This window comes from Schistocerca serialis, chromosome 5 (assembly GCF_023864345.2).
Source record: "Schistocerca serialis cubense isolate TAMUIC-IGC-003099 chromosome 5, iqSchSeri2.2, whole genome shotgun sequence".
Classification (NCBI taxonomy): domain Eukaryota; kingdom Metazoa; phylum Arthropoda; class Insecta; order Orthoptera; family Acrididae; genus Schistocerca; species Schistocerca serialis.
In genome coordinates, this window is record NC_064642.1 from 663718602 (window position 1) to 663738816 (window position 20215).

The 20215-nt window shown below is 42.9% G+C and overlaps 1 protein-coding gene across 1 annotated transcript in view; it reads left to right on the forward strand.

Annotated features, from left to right (window-relative positions):
* Positions 1–20215, forward strand: part of LOC126481503 (nephrin-like) — a 123043-nt gene that overhangs the window by 34505 nt on the left and 68323 nt on the right. Inside the window, exon 5 of the mRNA XM_050105297.1 lies at positions 3423–3553. Within this exon, the coding sequence (XP_049961254.1) occupies positions 3423–3553 (131 nt within the window). The remainder of the gene's footprint in view (positions 1–3422; positions 3554–20215) is intronic.

Below are 20215 nucleotides of genomic sequence, written 5' to 3' on the forward strand. Positions count from 1 at the left end.
TGCAGCGTCAGAAACCCACTCTTGGGGAGAGCACCAGATGTTGGTGGAGCATGCACTCTGTGCGAAATGGGTACTTATGTAAGACGACATTTCGCTACCTTGTAACACTGTGGACAAAGACAGTCCTACCACACTGTCTTGGGGTACTCTGGAAGTTACATTTAGATACGTCGATTTGGTTCCAGTAAGAGCGACGTGTTCAGTTCTGTCTGCAAGGAAATCTCCAGTCCAGTCGACAATCTGGTCCGATACTCGGTATGCTCGAAATGTTTTCATTAAACGGCAGCGCGGGACGGTATAAACTGTCTTCCTGGCGTCAAGGAACACGGCACCATGCTGAGATCCGTTGCCTACGTCGCTACGGATCGCAAGGAAGAACAGAGCGAGCTCAACTTCGCAAAATCTCTGTTTGTGGAATACATGTTGATATTTGCAGGAGAGATTTTTCATCCTCCTAAAACGACTAAGTTCTTGAGTACAAAACAAGTTCCATAATTTTACAACAGATAGGCGTGAACCATATAGGTCTGCCATTATGTGCCCCTGTCCTACAACTCTTCTTTGTAACGAGAATGACCTGCGCTTTCTTGCAGTCGCTAGCTACCCTTTGTTGCTCCAGCGATCTACGAGAAACTGCTGATAGGAGGGGGAGTTCATTCACGTAAACTTTGTAGATTCTTGTAATTCTTCATGCTTTCCTGGCGATCTGTTGACATCTTGGATATTCAAGATGTTGTAGAATCTTATCTCATCTGGTCTTGATGGCTTTTCACTACTAAGTGATTGCAGTTGCTTTTCTGTTCCACCGAGCGAGGTGGCGCAGTGGTCAGCACGCTGGACTCGCATTCGGGAGGACGACGGTTCAATCCCGCCTCCGGCCATCCTGATTTAGGTTTTCCGTGATTTCCCTAAATCGCTTCACGCAAATGCCGGGATGGTTACTTTGAAAGGGCACGGCCGATTTCCTTCCTCATCCTTCCCTCACCAGAGCTTGCGCTCCGTCTGTAATGACTTCGTTGTCGATGGGACGTTAAAGACTAATCTCCTCCTCCTTTTCTGTTCCACGATCAGTTATCGCAATATATACCATTTCAACGGCCATACGGTTACGAAAAGGAGGGAACCAGTTATGATTTTCCACGGTGGAATGAGGTATTTCGGCTTTCTCTGTGTTACTTTCCGATTCGGTGTCAGTGTGGTCAAAGTGAATGAAAAGTGGATTTTGAACTGCTTACTGATTTTATGTACGTCCAAAACCTCTTAGGGGTATCAGTCATGTCGGTGGACTAAATTTTAGTACAAAAGTCATTGAACGCTGCTCTTACCCCACTTTACGCTTCGTTCAGCTTTGTCAGCTGAGTTTGTCTGCACTTCAGTGTGTGATGAAACTCTATTGGTTTGCTTATCATTATTCTGAGACGGGGTCTGTCCCATTCATTAAAACCTTGTTCGGAACATATTTGTCTAACCATACTGAATGACGCTACTCATTTTTTTTAAATTTATGCTCAACATCCTTATCCTCAGCACTGAGTTCTTGATGCTGATTACCTAGATATCAGGCAATTCGCATCCCTTCACTGTTCCTAAGCAAAAATAATTTCTTATCTTTTTAACGTTACTTGTAATACCTGTAGTTATAGCTGCTATCACAGCCTTATAATCACTGATACTTCCCCTTTGTTAACTATTAAGCTCATGCCTTCCTGTTGCTAGGAGATCTAGGACGTTACCTTCTAGAAATGTTTCTCTAATTATCTGCTCGAAGTAATTTTCGGAAATGCCATCCAGAATAATGTGAGACGAATCCCAGTCTCTTGCACCAGTTCTGATTGCATGATTCTCCCATTCTATACCAGGCAAGTTGAAGACTGCCTATATCGATCAGGAAAATTACCAACGATATTCTGCACGTTCTCTCTGAAGTACTCTACCACTACAGCTCCAGACCTTGGCGGTCTATAAAAAGCTTCCTATTGCCATTTTGATCGACCTTTGATGCTTATCTTCACCCATAATAATTCAAATTCTGGATCCGAGATAACCCCGCTGGATATTATCGCGTTCTTTACTACATTAAATAAGCCGTCATAACTGACGATAAACACATCTGCACGATGTTCTGAACTTAGGATTTCTTTGCTGTCCATTTCCGGTTTCTATAACTTTCTCTTCTATAAATTTCTCTTCCTGATACTACCTGGACATTGTGACCTACAATAATCGATGCTAATTCTTGTACCTTTCCTGTTGCCAACCTGCTAGGACAAGCATTCGATGAGAACACCGTGGTTGACGTAACTACCATTTCGGCCGGGGGTTTCTGTATGATGGGTTCCTGTAGCTTAAAAGACCAACATGCATACGCCACATGGAGTCCAGTAAACTAGTAGCTGCTTCCTGCACGTGGTGAACACCTGATCCACTAAGGGAAACGATTCAAATCTTCACCCTACACCTGAAGGTGATAAATTCGCAGTCGATATCGTCAAAGAGTAGTCTCAGCCTCTTCTTTAGAGGTCCTGGTTTAGACCTTCTACTCTGCCCGAAACAAGAAGACAGCGATCGACCGTACAAATAGTTAACTTAGCCTGCACTCCACCTGTGGTGCGAGTTGCCATCACCAGATCCGGCATTCGCCGAAAGGAGCCGAGAACGGCCACAGAACTCAAGCAGCAGGCGTCAGTAATTCCGACGTGTGTCACTATCCCCAGTCAGCTGTACGCACTGCTCTCGACAGCCGCCAGCGGAGTTCATTCACTTCATGGAAGAGACTCTTGCGAACATATCGAGTGCACACAGGCATTCTCCCCAACCCAGCGTGCTATATCCATGACGTGCCCCATCACCCACCTAATACTGCAGCTCCAAATGACTGCACATGTCCGGTCTGAGCATGAAAGTCAGACGCCAGACCCACAGAAGAGGCATCCTGTGATGGCTGAGAAATGTTATGAACGCAGGATAACACCTCGTACCTGTTACTAAGGCCTAAGGAGCCAGCAGTGCAATCTGTTCCCTCTTTCGCCTTCCACCCTGTGACACGCAAACCCACCTCTGTCTACCATTCACTGTTGAGTGAGCACGGAATGGTCAGATATTGTGTATCGGAAGACAAAGCGACAACCAAGTCACCAGGGGATACCATCGCACCAAAGGTGTTGCAGATCTCGTCGCTGGTACCCCGAAGCCGCTTCAGCTTTGATCAGCATCCAGAAACCTGTTGACTATGGCCAATACAGCTTTCAGCTGTTTACAGACATCAGCCAATTCCCCTCGTGAACGCCGGAACAAGCACCGTCTCAAACTTTATTGTACTGTGTAAAAAAACTGAATAACATGTCAGAAGAATGCAAGAAGCATATGTCCCCAGAATATCTAAATATGACTTATGTACTTTCTCAAGTACTTTCTGTTTCCAGATCCCCCGATTGTCGCTCTGTATATGGATCGTCCTCCGCGTCCCGACGGCATACGCGAATGGGACAACATCACTTTGAAGTGTTATACACAGTCAAATCCGCCCACGTGGAGTGTGAAATGGATGTTACAGGTCAGTATGCAACTGAAACATTTTGATTTATTCATGACATTCAGTAGTTCTGGACTATGCTAACCAGGAACGTATGCCATATCTATATCTTTAACAAATTTGTACAGAAACCAGATGGCAGTTATAAGAGTCGGGGGACATGAAAGGGAAGTATCAGCTTTTGTTGATGATCATCTTATATCCTCCTTTCTAGACAATGTCCATTCCGTTCAACTGCTCTTCCAAGTCCTGCGCTGTTTCTGACAGAATTACAATGTCATCGGCGAACCTCAAAGTTTTTATTTCTTCTCCATGGATTTTAATACCCACTCATTGCCACCTTCAGAATTTGAAAGAGAGTATTCCAGTCAACATTGTAAAAAGCTTTCTCTAAGTCTACAAATGCTAGAAACGTAGGTTTGCCTTTTCTTACTCTAGTTTCTAAGATAAGTCGTAGTGTCAGTATTGCCTCACGTGTTCCAATATTTCTACGGAGTCCAAACTGATCTTTCCCGAGGTCGGCTTCTACCAGTTTTTACATTCGTCTGTAAAGAATCCGCCTTAGTATTTTGCAGCTGTGACTTATTAAACTGATAGTTCGGTAATTTTCACATCTGTCAACACCTGCTTTCTTTGGGATTGGAATTATTATATTCTTCTTGAAGTCCGAGGGTATTTCGCCTGTCTCATACATTTTGCTCACCAGATGGTAGAGTTATGTCAAGACTGGCTCTCCCAAGGCCGTCAGTAGCTATTTGGGGAGCAAAATAACTGATGATGGTCGAAGTAGAGAGGATATAAAATGTAGACTGGCAATGACAAGGAAGGCGTTTCTGAAGAAGAGAAAATTGTTAACATCGAGTATAGATTTAAGTGTCAGGAAGTCATTTCTGAAAGTATTCGTATGGAGTGGAGCCCTGTATGGAAGTGAAACGTGGACGATATACAGTTTAGCCCAGAAGATAATAGAGGGTTTCGAAATTTGGTGCTACAGAAGAATGCTGAAGATTAATGGGTAGATCACATAACTAATGAGAACGTATTGAATATAATTGGGGAGAAGAGGAGTTTGTGGCACAACTTGACTAGAAGAAGGGATCGGTTGGTAGGACATGTTCTGAGGCATCAAGGGATCACCAATTTAGTGTTGGAGGGTAGCGTGGAGGGTAAAAATCGTAGAGGGAGACCAAGAGATGAATACACTAAGCAGATTCAGAAGGCTGTAGGTTGCAGTAGGTACTGGGAGATGAAGAAGCTTGCACAGGATAGAGTAGCATGGAGAGCTGCATCAAACCAGTCTCAGGACTGAAGACCACAACAACAACAAATAAAAACGCAACTAACGATACATACATGACTTCGACGCTTGTGTACATCACAGAAAAAAATGATTACAAGTAGTAAAACGACTCCAAAGAGTTCATTCTTATATGCGTTTTGATTATTTTAAGATTGTGGCTATTTGTATTGTATTGTCATTTACTCGCCAGTTGTGGTGGTCATGTGCAACATACTCATGTCAGACAGATAACAATTTACGGTTCGATGCGCAGAGTATATTTACATAGAGAGAGAAACATTAAAGAAGATATAAATGGGGGGTGGAACATCACACATTAAACGAATCCATCTTTACTAGTGTTCATAGTACCATTGTAGACAAAACGCCTCATAATATGAACCATTTGATAAAAGCAGCCAAAAGTCAATCCGTGACTGGACTTGAGAGGGAGGAAACAAACTGTTGATATCCGATTCTCGCTCTGTAACTGCCTGTGCCACTTGTACCGGGCTTGCTTATTGGCTGTCAGTGGGCTTGCTGCCAACTTAAAATCTGAACTGATCTCAACGGCATGACTGCGAAATTTAATGTTAATTTTTTTGTATCACTCCCAGTTGTAATACTAAAAACTACGAGGGTTGCCCATAAAGTAATGCACCGCATTATTTCTTCAACGATTCTTCATTGAACATAACAAAAGTTACACAGGTGTAAGAATGGTGTTTTATCTACAAATCGTATATTTCAACGTGATCTCCATCCCCTTCTTCGGACAGCGCGAAAGAAGGGCGTATATGAATTGTCGTGAAATACACTACTAGCCATTAAAATTGCTACACCACGAAGATGATGTGTTACAGACACGAACTTTAACCGACAGGAAGAAGATGCTGTGATATGCAAATGATTAGCTTTACAGAGGATTCACCCAAGGTTGGCGCCGGTGCCGACACCTACAGCGTGCTGACATTTCTCATACACAAAGAGCAGTTGACCGGCGTTGCCTGGTGAAACGTTGTTGTGATGCCTAGTGTAAGGAGGAGAAATGCGTACCATCACGTTTCCGACTTTGATAAAGGTCGGATTGCAGTCTATCGCGATTGCGGTTTATCTTATCGCGAAATTGTTGCTCGCGTTGGTCGAGATACAACGACTGTTAGCAGAATATGGAATCGGTGGCTTCAGGAGGGTAATATGTAACGCCGTGCTGGATCCCAACGGCATCGTATCACTAGCAGTCGAGCCGACAGGCATCTTATCCGTATGGCTGTAACGGGTCGTGCCGCCACGTCTCGATCCCTGAGTCAACAGACGGGGACGTTTGCAAGACAACAACCATCTACACGAACAGTTCGACGACGTTTGCAACAGCGTTGACTATCACCTCGGAGACCAGGGTTGCGGTTGCCCTTGACGCTGCATCACAGACAGGAGCACCTGCGATGGTGTACTCAACGACGATCCTGGGATCACGAATGGCAAAATGTCATTTTTTCAGATGAATCCAGGTTCTGTTTACAGCATCATGATGGTCACATCCGTGTTTAGCGACATCGCGGTGAACGCACATTGGAAGTGTGTATTCGTCATCGCCATACTTGCTTATCACCCGGCGTGATGGTATGGGGTGCCATTGGTTACACGTCTCGGTCACCTCTTGCTCGCATTGACGGCACTTTCAACAGTGGACGTTACATTTCAGATGTGTAACGACCCGTGGCTCTACCCTTCATTCGATCCCTGCGAAACCCTACATTCAGCAGGATAATGCACGACCACATGTTGCAGGTCCTGTACGGGCCTTTCTGCATAGAGAAAATGTTCTACTGCTGCCCTGGCCAGCACATTCTCCAGATCTCTCACCAATTGAAAACGTCTGGTCAATGGTGGCTGAGCAACTGGCTCGTCACAATACGCTAGGCACTACTCTTGATGAACTGTGGTATCGAGTTGCAGTTGCATGGGCAACTGTACCTGTACACGCCATTCAAGCTCTGTTTGACTCAATGCCCAGGAGTATCAAGGCCGTTATTACAGCCAGAGTTTGTTGTTCTGTGTACTGATTTCTCATTATCTATGCACCCGAACTGTGTGAAAATGTAATCACAAGTCAGTTATAGTATAGTACATTTGTCCAATGAATACACGTTTGACATCTGCATTTCTTCTTGGTGTAGCAATTTTAATGGCCAGTAGTGTAGCTTCTCATTGTCGTCGAAATGTGTTCTACGTATGCCATCGTTTAATACCCCAAACAAGTGGAAGTCCGAGGGGGTCTAGGTCAGGGCTGTAGGATGGATGGGGTAACACTGTCCAAATCTGTTTTGTGATGTGTTCAGCAGTCGTCAGTTGCAACAAAACATCTCCTGGGTTGCTGTGGCGCCGAAGTCAACGGAAGTGCGTCTTTAGTTTTCTTAATGTGTTGACATATGCTTCTGAATTAATGGTACCACCTCTTGGCATCACATAAATGATGATCGCGCCTTCACAGTCCCAGAAAGCGTTGATCATGATCTTACCGGCGGAAGCAGTTGCTTTGAATTATTTCTTCTGTGATGAGTGGGAATGGCGTCATTCCATTGACTGTCGTTTTGTTTCGGGGTCAAAATGGTGAACTCAGGTTTCATGACCTGTCACAATCCGGGACAAGAAAGCCTTCGAAACGTTGCAACAAATCAAGACAAATGTTTTTTCTTTGCGATTTTTGATCCATCGTTAGACACTGTGGGACCGGTCTTGCACACCCTTTAGAATATCCCATAGTGTGAATAATTGCATCCACATTTTCTTTGCTGATTGACAGAAGAAGCACGAACTCCTGAGTTGTAATGCGTCTGGTCTCACGAATGACATCAGCTCACTGGAACTTGTCAAGTATGACAGCCGTGGATGGTCTCCCCGAACGCTGCAAATCGTGGACCTCCGTCGAACCGCCTTCTGGCGACCTCACCCACCGTGCCAATCGACTAACTATACCTCTGTCGACAGCAGATGCTCTGTGCAAGCGTTTATAAATATTCTCCATTGTTTCTTTCTCTTCAGTGAGAAAGTCAATGACGGCACGTTGCTTGTAACGTACATCACCTACAGACGCCATTTTGAAACCGTCCTGCAGCTACGCTATCTGTCGGAAGTGACGGAAACTTGGCGCGTCTGACACAGGAGGCTTCAAAGAATACATACGTAACGTTTCGCATTCGTAGCATTGTTTTCGGCCGAGAAAAAAATGCTGTGCATTACTTTCTGGGCAACCTTCATATATACGCGAACATAATAAGTAACTACACTGCGTAACGCAATTACAGGATCACTTTTCCGGAATCCTATAATTGTCTCCTATTACGCCGCAGAAGTTTGAAATTTGGCTTGTAGGTGCCTACAAAGTCCCTATGTAATGGTGCAAAGGCCGTCATCCTCGGGCACGCGACACTTCAGACTGCAAGGTGTCGACACATGCAAATACAAGACAGGTCACTGATGTTCGTACGGCGTCTAAGGTCGCATTTGATCGAAATTTCATCACAATTCTGCCCATGGACGTGCCACATACGGGAATACCGTCGCACGCCGTCGTTCGCGCGTTTTGCTCCTGCTCCTGACGCCTTTGCGACTGAGGCCAGATCAATGGCACCCAGCGTTGAAATCACATGGTTCTCTCATGGGTGGCTGAGGAAATCATTTCAGATACACCAGCGCTCAAATTGACACTAGAGCGAGAATTCATAATGCGATGATTAACTGGATAACGTTCTTAAGTACTTTTCATGCTTATTTATTTGTAATTTCTGCTACTAGTCACTTTTTTTATTTTTTGTTTTATGTTTAACTTAACATAATACAGCGCGTTTCGAACATGTTCTGTTCATCTTCAGGCGTTTATACATATATACATACAGAGAAATATAATGGATCTGTATTTACGAAATACGTTTACCACTTGGCTGCTTGAATCATGATTTTTGATGCTGCTTACATCCTCGGCCGATTCAACCACTGTCTAAGAACATTGTACGTCTGAAATGTCGCTATAGACCGTGAAACATGTGGGAATTAAAGCCCAAAGGAAAGAGATTGTTTCACGGACCCCTTTTAATGTCGATTCTGAGCGGTGGTGCATCCCCAAAGTTTTCCTCGTCCACCCATCAGAAAACCACATGATTTCAACGCTGAGCTTAACGGTTCTGACCTCAACTGCTGAGGGATAAAACGTGTGTATGAGGTCGTGCGACGACATTCCAGTTATACGATACGACCTCGGTGGCGCTGGACGGACACTTGGAGTTAATATGACCTTAGGCCTCACATCGCACATGAACATATGAAATCTGGCCTAGTTTTCGCTACATCTTGGAGCTTGAAGCGTCATAGAGCCCGAGTGTGACATCTCAGGGTGCCATGCTTTTGCAGAGGAGGAAGGTGCCGAATTCAAAAGTTCCGCTGCTTAATGGAAGAAGATTACTTGGTTTCGACAAGTGATCCTTTAATTACGTTGCGTAGTGGACTTTATTTACACCTGCTAACAAACGTTGTTCAAGTAGTACCTGTTACGTAATAATTTTCAGTTGGTACCTTTAGTTTCAGTTTCATGGATGGTGGCGAATGCTTTGGAAACCCAATCTCAGTTGGAGGCTGTTTAATGTCTTTGAAAGGCAAAAAAATTTGGTTTTCAGTATTTCGTACAGTAACTGATCGTATTAAAAAAAAAAAAGAAGTTATCTACTCATTCACAAGTATAACTCAAGTTAAAGATTTAACACAATAAATCAAGCATTAAAATTACGTCCTATGTACCTACCTGGAAGTAGCGTAGGTCACGTCATGTAAATTACCCTGAACGTATTCATACAGTATTGTGAATAGAGCACTTAGCCACTTCCAACTGTTTTATAGATAATTTAAAATCTTTTAGTAATTATTTATGACTGACCTCCCTCCCCAGCCCAAAAAATAGGACGAAAAATGCTTATCGTTCACTACTGTTTAGCTGTTCATTCAGTAAAACTTCAGCCTCAAGCATTATATTTTTTGGTGGTACTTGTCCACTACTAAGACCTTTTGCAGACTCCATGCACATATACTTTTGAATGTACCTGCAGAACTTACAGCAGTTTACGTTACTTAGTACAGATTATGTCACGTTATAAAGGTTGGGATGCGTGAAAAAGTGCAATGTCTCCGAAGATAAAATTTTACATGCTTAACGTCTAATATTTAACGCAGTAATTCATTTGTAATGTAATCTGATGTCGCCCGCCCGGTTAGCCGTGTGGTCTAACGCACGGCTTTCCGTATTGGGAAGGAGCGCCTGGTCCCCGGTACGAATCCGCCCGGCGGACTTCTGTCGAGGTCCGGTGAGCCAGTTGGTCTGTGGATGGCTTTCAGGCGGTTTTCCATGTACCTCGGCGAATGCGGGCTGATTCCCCTTATTCCGCCTCAGCTATACTATGTCGGCGATTTCTGCGCAAAGAACTTTTGCACGTACGCGTACACCACCATTACCACGCAAACATAGGCGTTGTACTCGTCTGGTGTGAGACGTTCCCTGGAGGAGTCCACCGGAGGCCGAACCGCACAATAACCCTGAAAGAGTGGTTCGGTGTAGGGCGGCGGAGGGATGAAGTGGACTGCGGTAGTCATCGTGTGTGAAGTGCTGTAATTACCTTGTGTACCTATGTTAATTGCTACATTTACATGAAAGACGCCACTATGATATGTACATATAGAAAATATTTACATTTGTACAACACAAAAATTATGGTAAACAAAAACTGATAGGCGCATCTGCTTACATATTTAAGTGCTATCACTTTAACTGGTCTTCTTTCTTCAATAAGAGTGAAAAAAAACTTATTACAAGCACAGGTAAATATTAATTTTCTTGCCTTTTTAAGTTACAGTTTATGTAAGCCTAGGCAGTATGGATGCTACAAAATATCTACGCCTGGTATTCATTCGATTGTTAGTCAGTCGAAGAAAAGGAACGAATGCTCACACTTCGTTTCCCCTAACACGATCTGCAGCCAGCAAATGGGCTTAGGTCTAGGGCTAAATGCAACAAGAATCATGAGTTCGCTTACCTTAAGCGTCAGGACTTGTTCACGCTCATTAACTCTGAGAAACAGTCTGGCCGATAAGGCACTGGTATGGTAACCATTAAATCACTGAGTCTCATTTTCAGTAATGCCGATCCCATTACTAAAACAGACGTAAACTGTATTCCAAGGGCCTACAGAACGAGCCTGTGGGGTTCCCGTCGGTCTCGTTTAGTTTCTTGATTGTGTATGAATGTCTGCAGGGTGAACCTTACCGAAAGTCCTTTCACACTCACAGCTACATTAGCAATTTTCTCACCTGCCAGAATGGAGACTGTGCTACTGTTGGTTTGGCCGTCAAAAATGACGACTGGAATCATGCCCATCCGGTCTTCATGGTTTCCGTTTCTCGTGTGACGTTACGGGCCTGTGACTACACCACCTTCACCTGTAATCAGTTCTACGCTGGTCAAGCATGCTGGGACAGTTTCCGGTAAGTGGAAATGTCGTTTGCTGGCATCGCGTGATCGCCCATTGTTATCTGAATATTGAAGCTGTGCACTAAGTGCTGACTTCTCATCACAATGTACCAAATTAATGTTATCTTCAGAAAAGAACGAATACAGAATTCTCATCCAGTGCATTTAATTGTTTTTCTCGCGTCGTGACAGGTAACTTGGATTTTAAAATTCGCAACACGTCGGAAACAGTTACCATCTCACTCTAGTATTTCGTTTTATTTACATATTTTTCTATGTACCAGGGGACACTTCCTGGCCATTCATTGAAAGGTTATTGGTTAAATACTTCCTTCTGCAAGCTTTCTTTAACACCCTACGATTAATAATAGGAAGAAAAGAGCATTCAAAATCTTCACAGGTTTTACATGTTTCTGTAGCCTCTGTGGCCGAGAGTGCTGTGCCATTTTGCATAACCCCACTCACGAACTTTATTTTGTGAATATCACTCTATAAGCGCAGCAATATGTAAATAAGTTATTGAATGAATAAAACGGTTTGGGTTGACTTCTTTGCTGGAAAAAACACTTTCAAATGCTAATGTCAGATCATGGTTTTCTCCAGCATTCCATATGTAATGAGTGGAGTGGCTCCTAAACCAAACACTACATTAGGTATAGCAACGTTATGACGCTGGTCTGTTTTCGGCCCAGCACTCGGCACAGAAGTACAGACGGGTGCAGAAATATCGTTAAAAATGAGTCTTTCTTCTCAATTATTTAATTTACTTCCTCTATGACTCTTTTAACTGTACTAACTTCTTTCACTACAGTTCCTCGCCACTGTTTTATTTCATTGGTGACGAATTCCATGACACTGATCATCTGGGCAGATGTTTGTATTAATTTCTCAGGAATTATGTTACGGACATACATGTTGGTTTTCTTTGTAAATAACTGGAATGCATGTTCATTCCGTATTTGGCACTACTGTTCCCATTGGTAAATCTTATTCTCGATTGTTTGGTCAAACTATCGTTCCTTGTCTTTTAATCAATTGGTTCTTTCCTTTTTCGTCTTTTCTTGATGTCGATTGAACTGCTCTGTTATGAGCTTCTCTTGCCCAATAGATAGGTTTTGTCATTTGTCCAGCAGTCCAATTTGCACTTTGATCTCGTGAATTTGTTGTAACTTACTAAATAAGAGAAATTACGTTGATTTGTATAATTAAGTTGGCTTTCACCACTGACCGCGTGTCCCACTTCATTAATATTTTTTTGTTACCTTTATTGTAGGGTTGACGATCCATCCTGAATGCGCGTGATTTATTGCTGAGAAAGAGAAATTTCGTTAATGTGGGTAGATAAATTCGCTCACGACGCCATTAATTCTTGTTTAGTCGGTTGTTACGTTTATAGAAAGGTACTCATTGTTAATGTCAGTGTTACCAGTTTATTTAACTGCTCATCAATATGACTAATGGGAGATATAATTGTTCAGAACTAGACTCCATTTTATATGACAGTTACAAATCTAAAAATTCACCAAACGTTACACAAAATAACAATATGAATTAATAACACATTGATTAGTGTAGGTAAATCAAGCCTATGTAGCGTTCACGAATCAAAGAAAACAGATATGACATGGGTTAATAGAAATAATATTCATATACTTTCTGTTATTTATATGAAAATCGTGAGAGAGTTTCCTTGGCTCTTGGGTGTCCAGCCGGATGCGATCGATGAAGTACCACGATATTTCGGCGAATAACTTTTCCGCCATCATCAGGTGGTTCCGATGGAATAATCTGTCTGCTCATTGTCGGTATTATTTAAGTCTGTCAGTCGGGCTTTTATTCCCTGCACTGACGGTCCGATTGCGTCGCAGGAAGACGAAGTCTTTTGGACTCCCTCTACGATTTTTACCCTCCACGCTGCCCTCCAGTACTAAACTGGTGATCCCTTGGTGCTTCAGAACATGTCCTGCCCAGCGATCCCTTCTTCTAGTCAAGTTGTGCCACAAATTCCTCTTCTCCCCAGTTTTGTTCAGCAGCTCCTCATTAGTTACGTGATCTACCCATCTAATCATCAGCATTCTTCTGTAGCACCACATTTCGAAAGCTTCTATTCTTGTCTAAACTATTTATGGTCCCTGTCTCACATCCATACGTGACTACACTCCATGCTAAAACTTTGGGAAAACATTTCCTGACGCTTAAATCTATACTCGATGTTAACAAATTTCTCTTCTTCAAAAACGCTTTTCTTGCCATTGCCACTACTTCGACAATCATCAGTTATTTTGCACCCGAAATAGCACTTTAAGTGTCTCATTTCCTGATCTAATTCCCTCAGCATCACCTGATTTCATTAGGCTACATTTCATTATCCTCGTTTTACTTTTGTTGATGTTCATCTTACATCCTACTATCAAGAGACTGCCCATTCCACTCAACTGCTCCTCCAGGTCCTTTGCTGTCTCTGAGAGAATTACTGTGCCATCGGCAAACTTCAAAGATTTTATTTCTTATCCATGAATTTTAAATCCTACTCCAAATTTTTCTTTTGTTTCCTTTACTTCTTGCTCAATGTACAGATTGAATAACATCAGGGATAGGACACAACGCTGTCTTATTCCCTTCTCAGCCACTGCTTCTGTTTCATGCCCCTCGACTCTTATAACTGCCATCTGGTTTCTGTACAAATTGTAAATAGCCTTTCGCTCCCTGTATTTCACCCCTGCCACCTTCAGAATTTGAAAGAGAGTACTCCAGTCAATATTGTCAAAAGCTTTCTCTAAGTCTACAACTGCTAGAAACCGAGGTTGCCTTTCCTTAATCTAAGTCGTATGGTCAGTATTGCCTCACGTGTTCCCACATTTCTGCGGAATCCTAACTGATCTTCCCCAAGGTCGGCTTCTACTAGTTCGGTAATTTTCACACCTGTCAACACCTGCTTTCTTTGGGATTGGCATTATTATATTGCTTCTTGAAGTCTAAGGGTATTCTACCTTTGTCGTACATCTTGCTCACCGGATGGTAGAGTTTTGTCAGGGATGGCTCTTCTAAGGCTATCAGTAATTCTAATGGAGTCTTGTCTACTCCCGGGGCCTTGATTCAACGCAGGTCTTTCAGTGCTGTGTTAAATTCTTTACGCACTATCATATCTATCATATCTCCCATTTCATCTTCACCTACGTCCTCTTCCATTACCATAACGTTGCTCTCAAGTACATCGCCCTTGTAGAGACCCTCTACATCCTCCTTCCGCCTTTCTACCTTCCCCTCCTTCCGCAAAACTGGTTTTTCATCTGAGCCCTCGATATTCATGCAAGTGGTTCTCTTTTCTCCAAAGGTCCCTTTAATTTTCCTATAGGCAGTATCTATCTTACCACTACTGATATATAACTCTACATCCTTTATTTGTCCTCCAGCTATCTCTACTTACCCATTTTGACTTCCTGTCGATCTCATTTCGAGACGTTTGTATCCCTTTTTGCCTACTTCATTTACTGCGTTTGTCCGTTAGTATGAGGAATAAAGAAAGCTGGAACAATATTTAATTCCGTCAGCGACTTTACCACTTCCCCGGAGTAATACCATAAAATAGAATACTAATATACTTCACTCCAGCATCCTGTGCAGTCAGTTTGCTGCCTAAAAGTCCATTATTCCTACTCTTTTTTTGCGAATCGTTTGCCGATGTCTTCCATGTTCTTGGTAGGACACCAGTTAGCGTGAGCTAAATATTTTATTACGTCCCATTCGTTATTAAAGTCATCCTTATTACGTGAGACTTCGTGTAACCTATGAACTATAGATCTAAAGACAGTGAATACATGCACTCTAGGTTGCATGGAGGTACTATGTATCATTGTATCCTTGGTGGTTGGTTTTCGGTAAATGTTACACCCAGTCACCTCATTATACAAAGTTAGTAATAAATCCAAACATAGTACAGAACGATCTCGTGAGAACTCCAAAAGAAATTTGATAGTAAGTATTTGGTTATTCAGGGCCTTATGTTAATCTAAACGCTGACTCCTGTTCCCATCATAAATGACAATAACATCATCAGTACTCCTTCTGTTTATCACTTGCATTGCGGGTGTTTATTAAAACATTTTTCCTCCAGGTGTGACATATAACCGTTAGTTTATGTGATGGCCAATGGAGATCCCATTGCCAAACCGGCATTCTGCTGCCATACTTCCTCCCCAAACTTGAAGTAGGAGTTACATTTTACCAGCAGAGTGAGCCACTTCATAAATTCTTTAATATACTCTTCCTCTAAATTACTAGAAGTACGTAAGTAATCTCAATTAAGACCACAACATCATGTATAGGGATATTAGTATACATACTCAGACATCGAAAGAAGCTCCCTGAGGAACCACAGATGTTTGCAAGAGTTAAACAATTTCTTTCCCATTCTTAACCATATAATGCTGAGAATAACAGTAACGCTAGTTGAGGTGCTATTAAAAATCTTGCTAATTTATGGCCTCGGCTTCCTACAGAATTACGAGGTGCATTCAAGTTCTAAGGCCTCCGATTTATTTTCTAATTAACTACTCACCCAAAATCAATGAAACTGGCATTACTTCTCGACGTAGTCGCCCTGCAGACGTACACATTTTTCACAACGCTGACGCCATGATTCCATGGCAGCGGCGAAGGCTTCTTTAGGAGTCTGTTTTGACCACTGGAAAATCGCTAAGGCAATAGCAGCACGGCTGGGGAATGTGCGGCCACGGAGAGTGTCTTTCATTGTTGGAAAAAGCCAAAAGTCACTAGGAGCCAGGTCAGGTGAATAGGGAGCATGAGGAATCACTTCAAAGTTGTTATCACGAAGAAACTGTTGCGTAACATTAGCTCGATGTGCGGGTGCGTTGTCTTGGTGAAACAGCACACGCGCAGCCCTTCCCAGACGTTTTTGTTGCAGTGCAGGAAGGAATTTGTTCTTCAAAACATTTTCGTAGGATGCACCTGTTACCGTAGTGTCCTTTGAAACGCAATGGGTAAGGATTTCGCCCTCGCTGTCCCAGAACATGGACACCATCATTTTTTCAGCACTGGCGGTTACCCGAAATTTTTTTGGTGGCGGTGAATCTGTGTGCTTCCATTGAGCTGACTGGCGCTTTGTTTCTGGATTGAAAAATGGCATCCACGTCTCATCCATTGTCACAACCGACGAAAAGAAAGTCCCATTCATGCTGTCGTTGCACGTCAACATTGCATGGCAACATGCCACACAGGCAGCCATGTGGTCGTCCGTCAGCATTTGTGGCACCCACCTGGATGACACTTTTCGCATTTTCAGGTCGTCATGCAGGATTGTGTGCACAGAACCCACAGAAATGCCAACTCTGGAGGCGATCTGTTCAATAGTCATTCGGCGATTCCCCAAAACAATTCTCTCCACTTTCTCGATCATGTCGTCAGACCGGCTTGTGCGAGCCCGAGGTTGTTTCGGTTTGTTGTCACACGATGTTCTGCCTTCATTAAACTGTCGCCCCCACGAACGCACTTTCGACACATCCATAACTCCATTACCACATGTCTGCTTCAACTGTCGATGGATTTCAATTGGTTTCACACCACGCAAATTCAGAAAACGAATGATTGCACGCTGTTCAAGTAAGGAAAACGTCGCCATTTTAAGTATTTAAAACAGTTGTCATTCTCGCCGCTGGCGGTAAAATTCCATCTTCCGTACGGTGCTGCCATCTCTGGGACGTGTTGACAATGAACACGGCCTCATTTTAAAACAATGCGCATGTTTCTAACTCTTTCCAGTCCGGAGAAAAAAAATCGGAGGCCTTAGAACTTGAATGCTCCTCGTAATAACTGGCCGCAGAGTGGCGGAATGCTTATGAATTTTCAGCGTCCCTCTAAGTGTAAGGGCTCTTGTTCATTCTTTTAAAAGTCCTATTCAAGCATTAAATTAATACCGTTAAAAGCCGTCTTGACTTCTGCTAAAAATTTATCGGTTTGATGAAACCTAGCTCGTGTGGTATTGTTACTCACGATAAATTCCTTAACTTTTTCCTCGTTTTTAGCTTGAAATAGAACAACGGAGAGTTTCCCCTTATCGTCCCGTCCATGCCGTGTTATGTGCCACCCTTCGCGGTGTTTACCACGAATACGGTCCGCAAGCATTACAGATCACTCCAGTTACGGTAGCCGCACATCTCGCACGAGTTCGATGTATCAGCGTCTGTATAAAGTCTCCAATGTGGCCGACGTACTGCCACATCACAATCACACTTTAACCAATTCAGAATATGATTACCCAGTATAGTCATTTCGCAGGGGTTGCTGGTGATAGTAGATTCTTAAAGGTGTAGCGTCCTTTGTCCGACAGAAAACAGTTCCCTCCTCTGCACTGCCACCATTGGATAAGAGAATTTGACATCTCATCACTTATTCTCGTACATGCAGATTCGGCGACCTGCATAAACTCGCAGGCGACATCTTATCCAGTTGCGCAGACGTGAAGATAGTGATAACTGCTGCTTGTGCCTGTGCCCTGTCACACCACGGTTTCAGCTGTCAGATTGTATAAAATACGCGAAATGAGTAGGAAAAACATTAGGTTCTCTATAAAGCTCGTAACAAAGAGCGAAATAGTTCTGAATTAAAATATGTTACTTTCATACTTTGATCCTAATAAACTCAATTTACATCATCCAACATTCCCTGCTTCTTACCTTGTCACAGGTATTGTTCGTTAATAGAGAAAAGTAGCTTAACGCTAGGGTAACCAAACTCGAGGTCAACAGGAGAACGCCCTCCAACACAGTAGCGTGGTGTTACCAGGTATTTTTCTTTCAAGAAGATGACTGAGAAGTCGGTATTATATAGGTTTTTGGCAGGGTTGAAACTGGAACATTTTTATGGGTCCTTACAAGTCGCCAACCATCTTCCATGATATTAAAAATGCGCTATATCTCATGTCTATGAACCCCTCTACAAACTGTCGTATGGGCGTCCTTGACCTAGTGCTGTAATCACAGCATGTGAAAACTGTACCGTGACGAACAACATTACTATTCCCTCGGTGCCAAAGACCATGGTGAGTGTTGTGGTGCAATTGTTCCACCAGAAGGCAGACGAGTCAGAAGTTTCAGGGCCGTTTGTACCGCCACCAACGAGATGGAGGTGATGACGGTCGGTGGCAGAGTGCGTCTTGGAGTAACACAAAGAACACAATTTAGGGTGGAGCCAAGAAAAAGGGTCGCAAGAAGTTGGTGTGTGGTAGGTTACCAGAGGAGATAACGGTGAGCACTGGTGGGGCTGCCCTACAAAAATAACGTGGTAGATCGGATGCTGTCTTTCACTGGCGGATGCAACTCTAGTCAAGGGAAAGAAACAGGTTCAGCATAAGCTACGGAGCGTTGCATGTCTGCGTTCACAACTAATGGTGGCATCCTGATGGCGTTGTGATTGAGGCGCTGCAGTAATTACAATAGCCAAAAAATTTTACTTTTTCCTGTAAATGGCATGAAAACAGCTAATCTTTATATTTTGGGGTGATCTGATATAGAAAGTGTTACTTAAAACGCAAGATTAAATCTCGTTTAGAATTTATGATAACCTTACGTTATTGCCTATGTAAGCATATACACGTATTTAACTTGGTGTTATCCGTCGGAGGAAGGTCACTGAAGGCGCAACCACTTTGGCTGGTTTTTGTAGTTTCTTGCTGGTGATTCGCTGATTAGTGTCCAGCAGTAATTGCCTTCACACATGCACTCCACTTTACTTGGTATCTCATTTCCATGACTGAAATTTTTTGGCAGAAGCGTTCTCCGTGCCCGTCAGTTACAATACCACTGTTGTCAGGAAAGAAGTCGACGTGAGAATCCAGGAAAAGTTACTATAGGGACATGTTGCACCCCAGTGTACTGTGGCAGTGCAGATGATCTCCCAGTTTTCTCCCTCTCTTCGGACAGAAAGTTTGTTAACATTTGGACAGAGACATCTCAAGCTAACTTTGCATCACTTGTCAGGATCTTTGTCCATTTTTCGTATCTGGAGACCAACGGAGACTAAGACGAGGAAATTTCTCACCCAAAGAGAGAAATGCTTCTACTGTTTTGTCCTTGGTCCTAATGAAGTTTTCCATTAGGCCCAATTTTATATGAAGAGCAGGGATAATTATGTTGTTAATTTCGACAAGTTCTTCGTTCATAATATTGTGATATCGTGGTTCAAGTGATCGATACTTAGGCGAATTTTTCTTTTTGTAGCGAATTGCTTTCCCAGAGGCACAGGAAGCAACAGAATTTTGTGTAACCGTGTTGTATCCCAAGTAATATGACTATGTCTTTCATATCCCCGGAGATCTGCAATTAAACTTGACATAGTTCAATCGCAATAACCCCATGTTTATGTTGTTACATATTTCATTCATGTAAGATTCATACCCAGTCGGAACCTTTGATAACGTGTTGCTATTACGCAGTATCACACGCTTGAGACTTACTTTGAAGGAGTCGACGAACAACCTTCATTGACCACTTTCACAGACAATGCCCATAGCTGCTATTAGCCCTTGTAAATCACTATGAAATACCAGTTTCTGTCCACATTCGAAAACTGGAAGGAATGACGTATGGCGGTACCAGAACGCAGCACATTTACCGTCTTATAAAGACAATTCCATTGTAGTAGATTTGATACTAACAGTTCAGCTTTACCTTTCGCCAGCTCCTGATCCCTCACTTTGTCATTAAGTTCACACTGTGTTATTTTATGTATCTCTGTACACTCATCGTTACACAAAAAATCGGATCTTTCGAAGAATGGGGCATTGAAGATGATGGTGCATCACTATTTTCACTGCCGTCCTCGTCACTATCACAAACACGTGGGACAGGAACAGGCTGTCTGTCTCCGTGAGGCA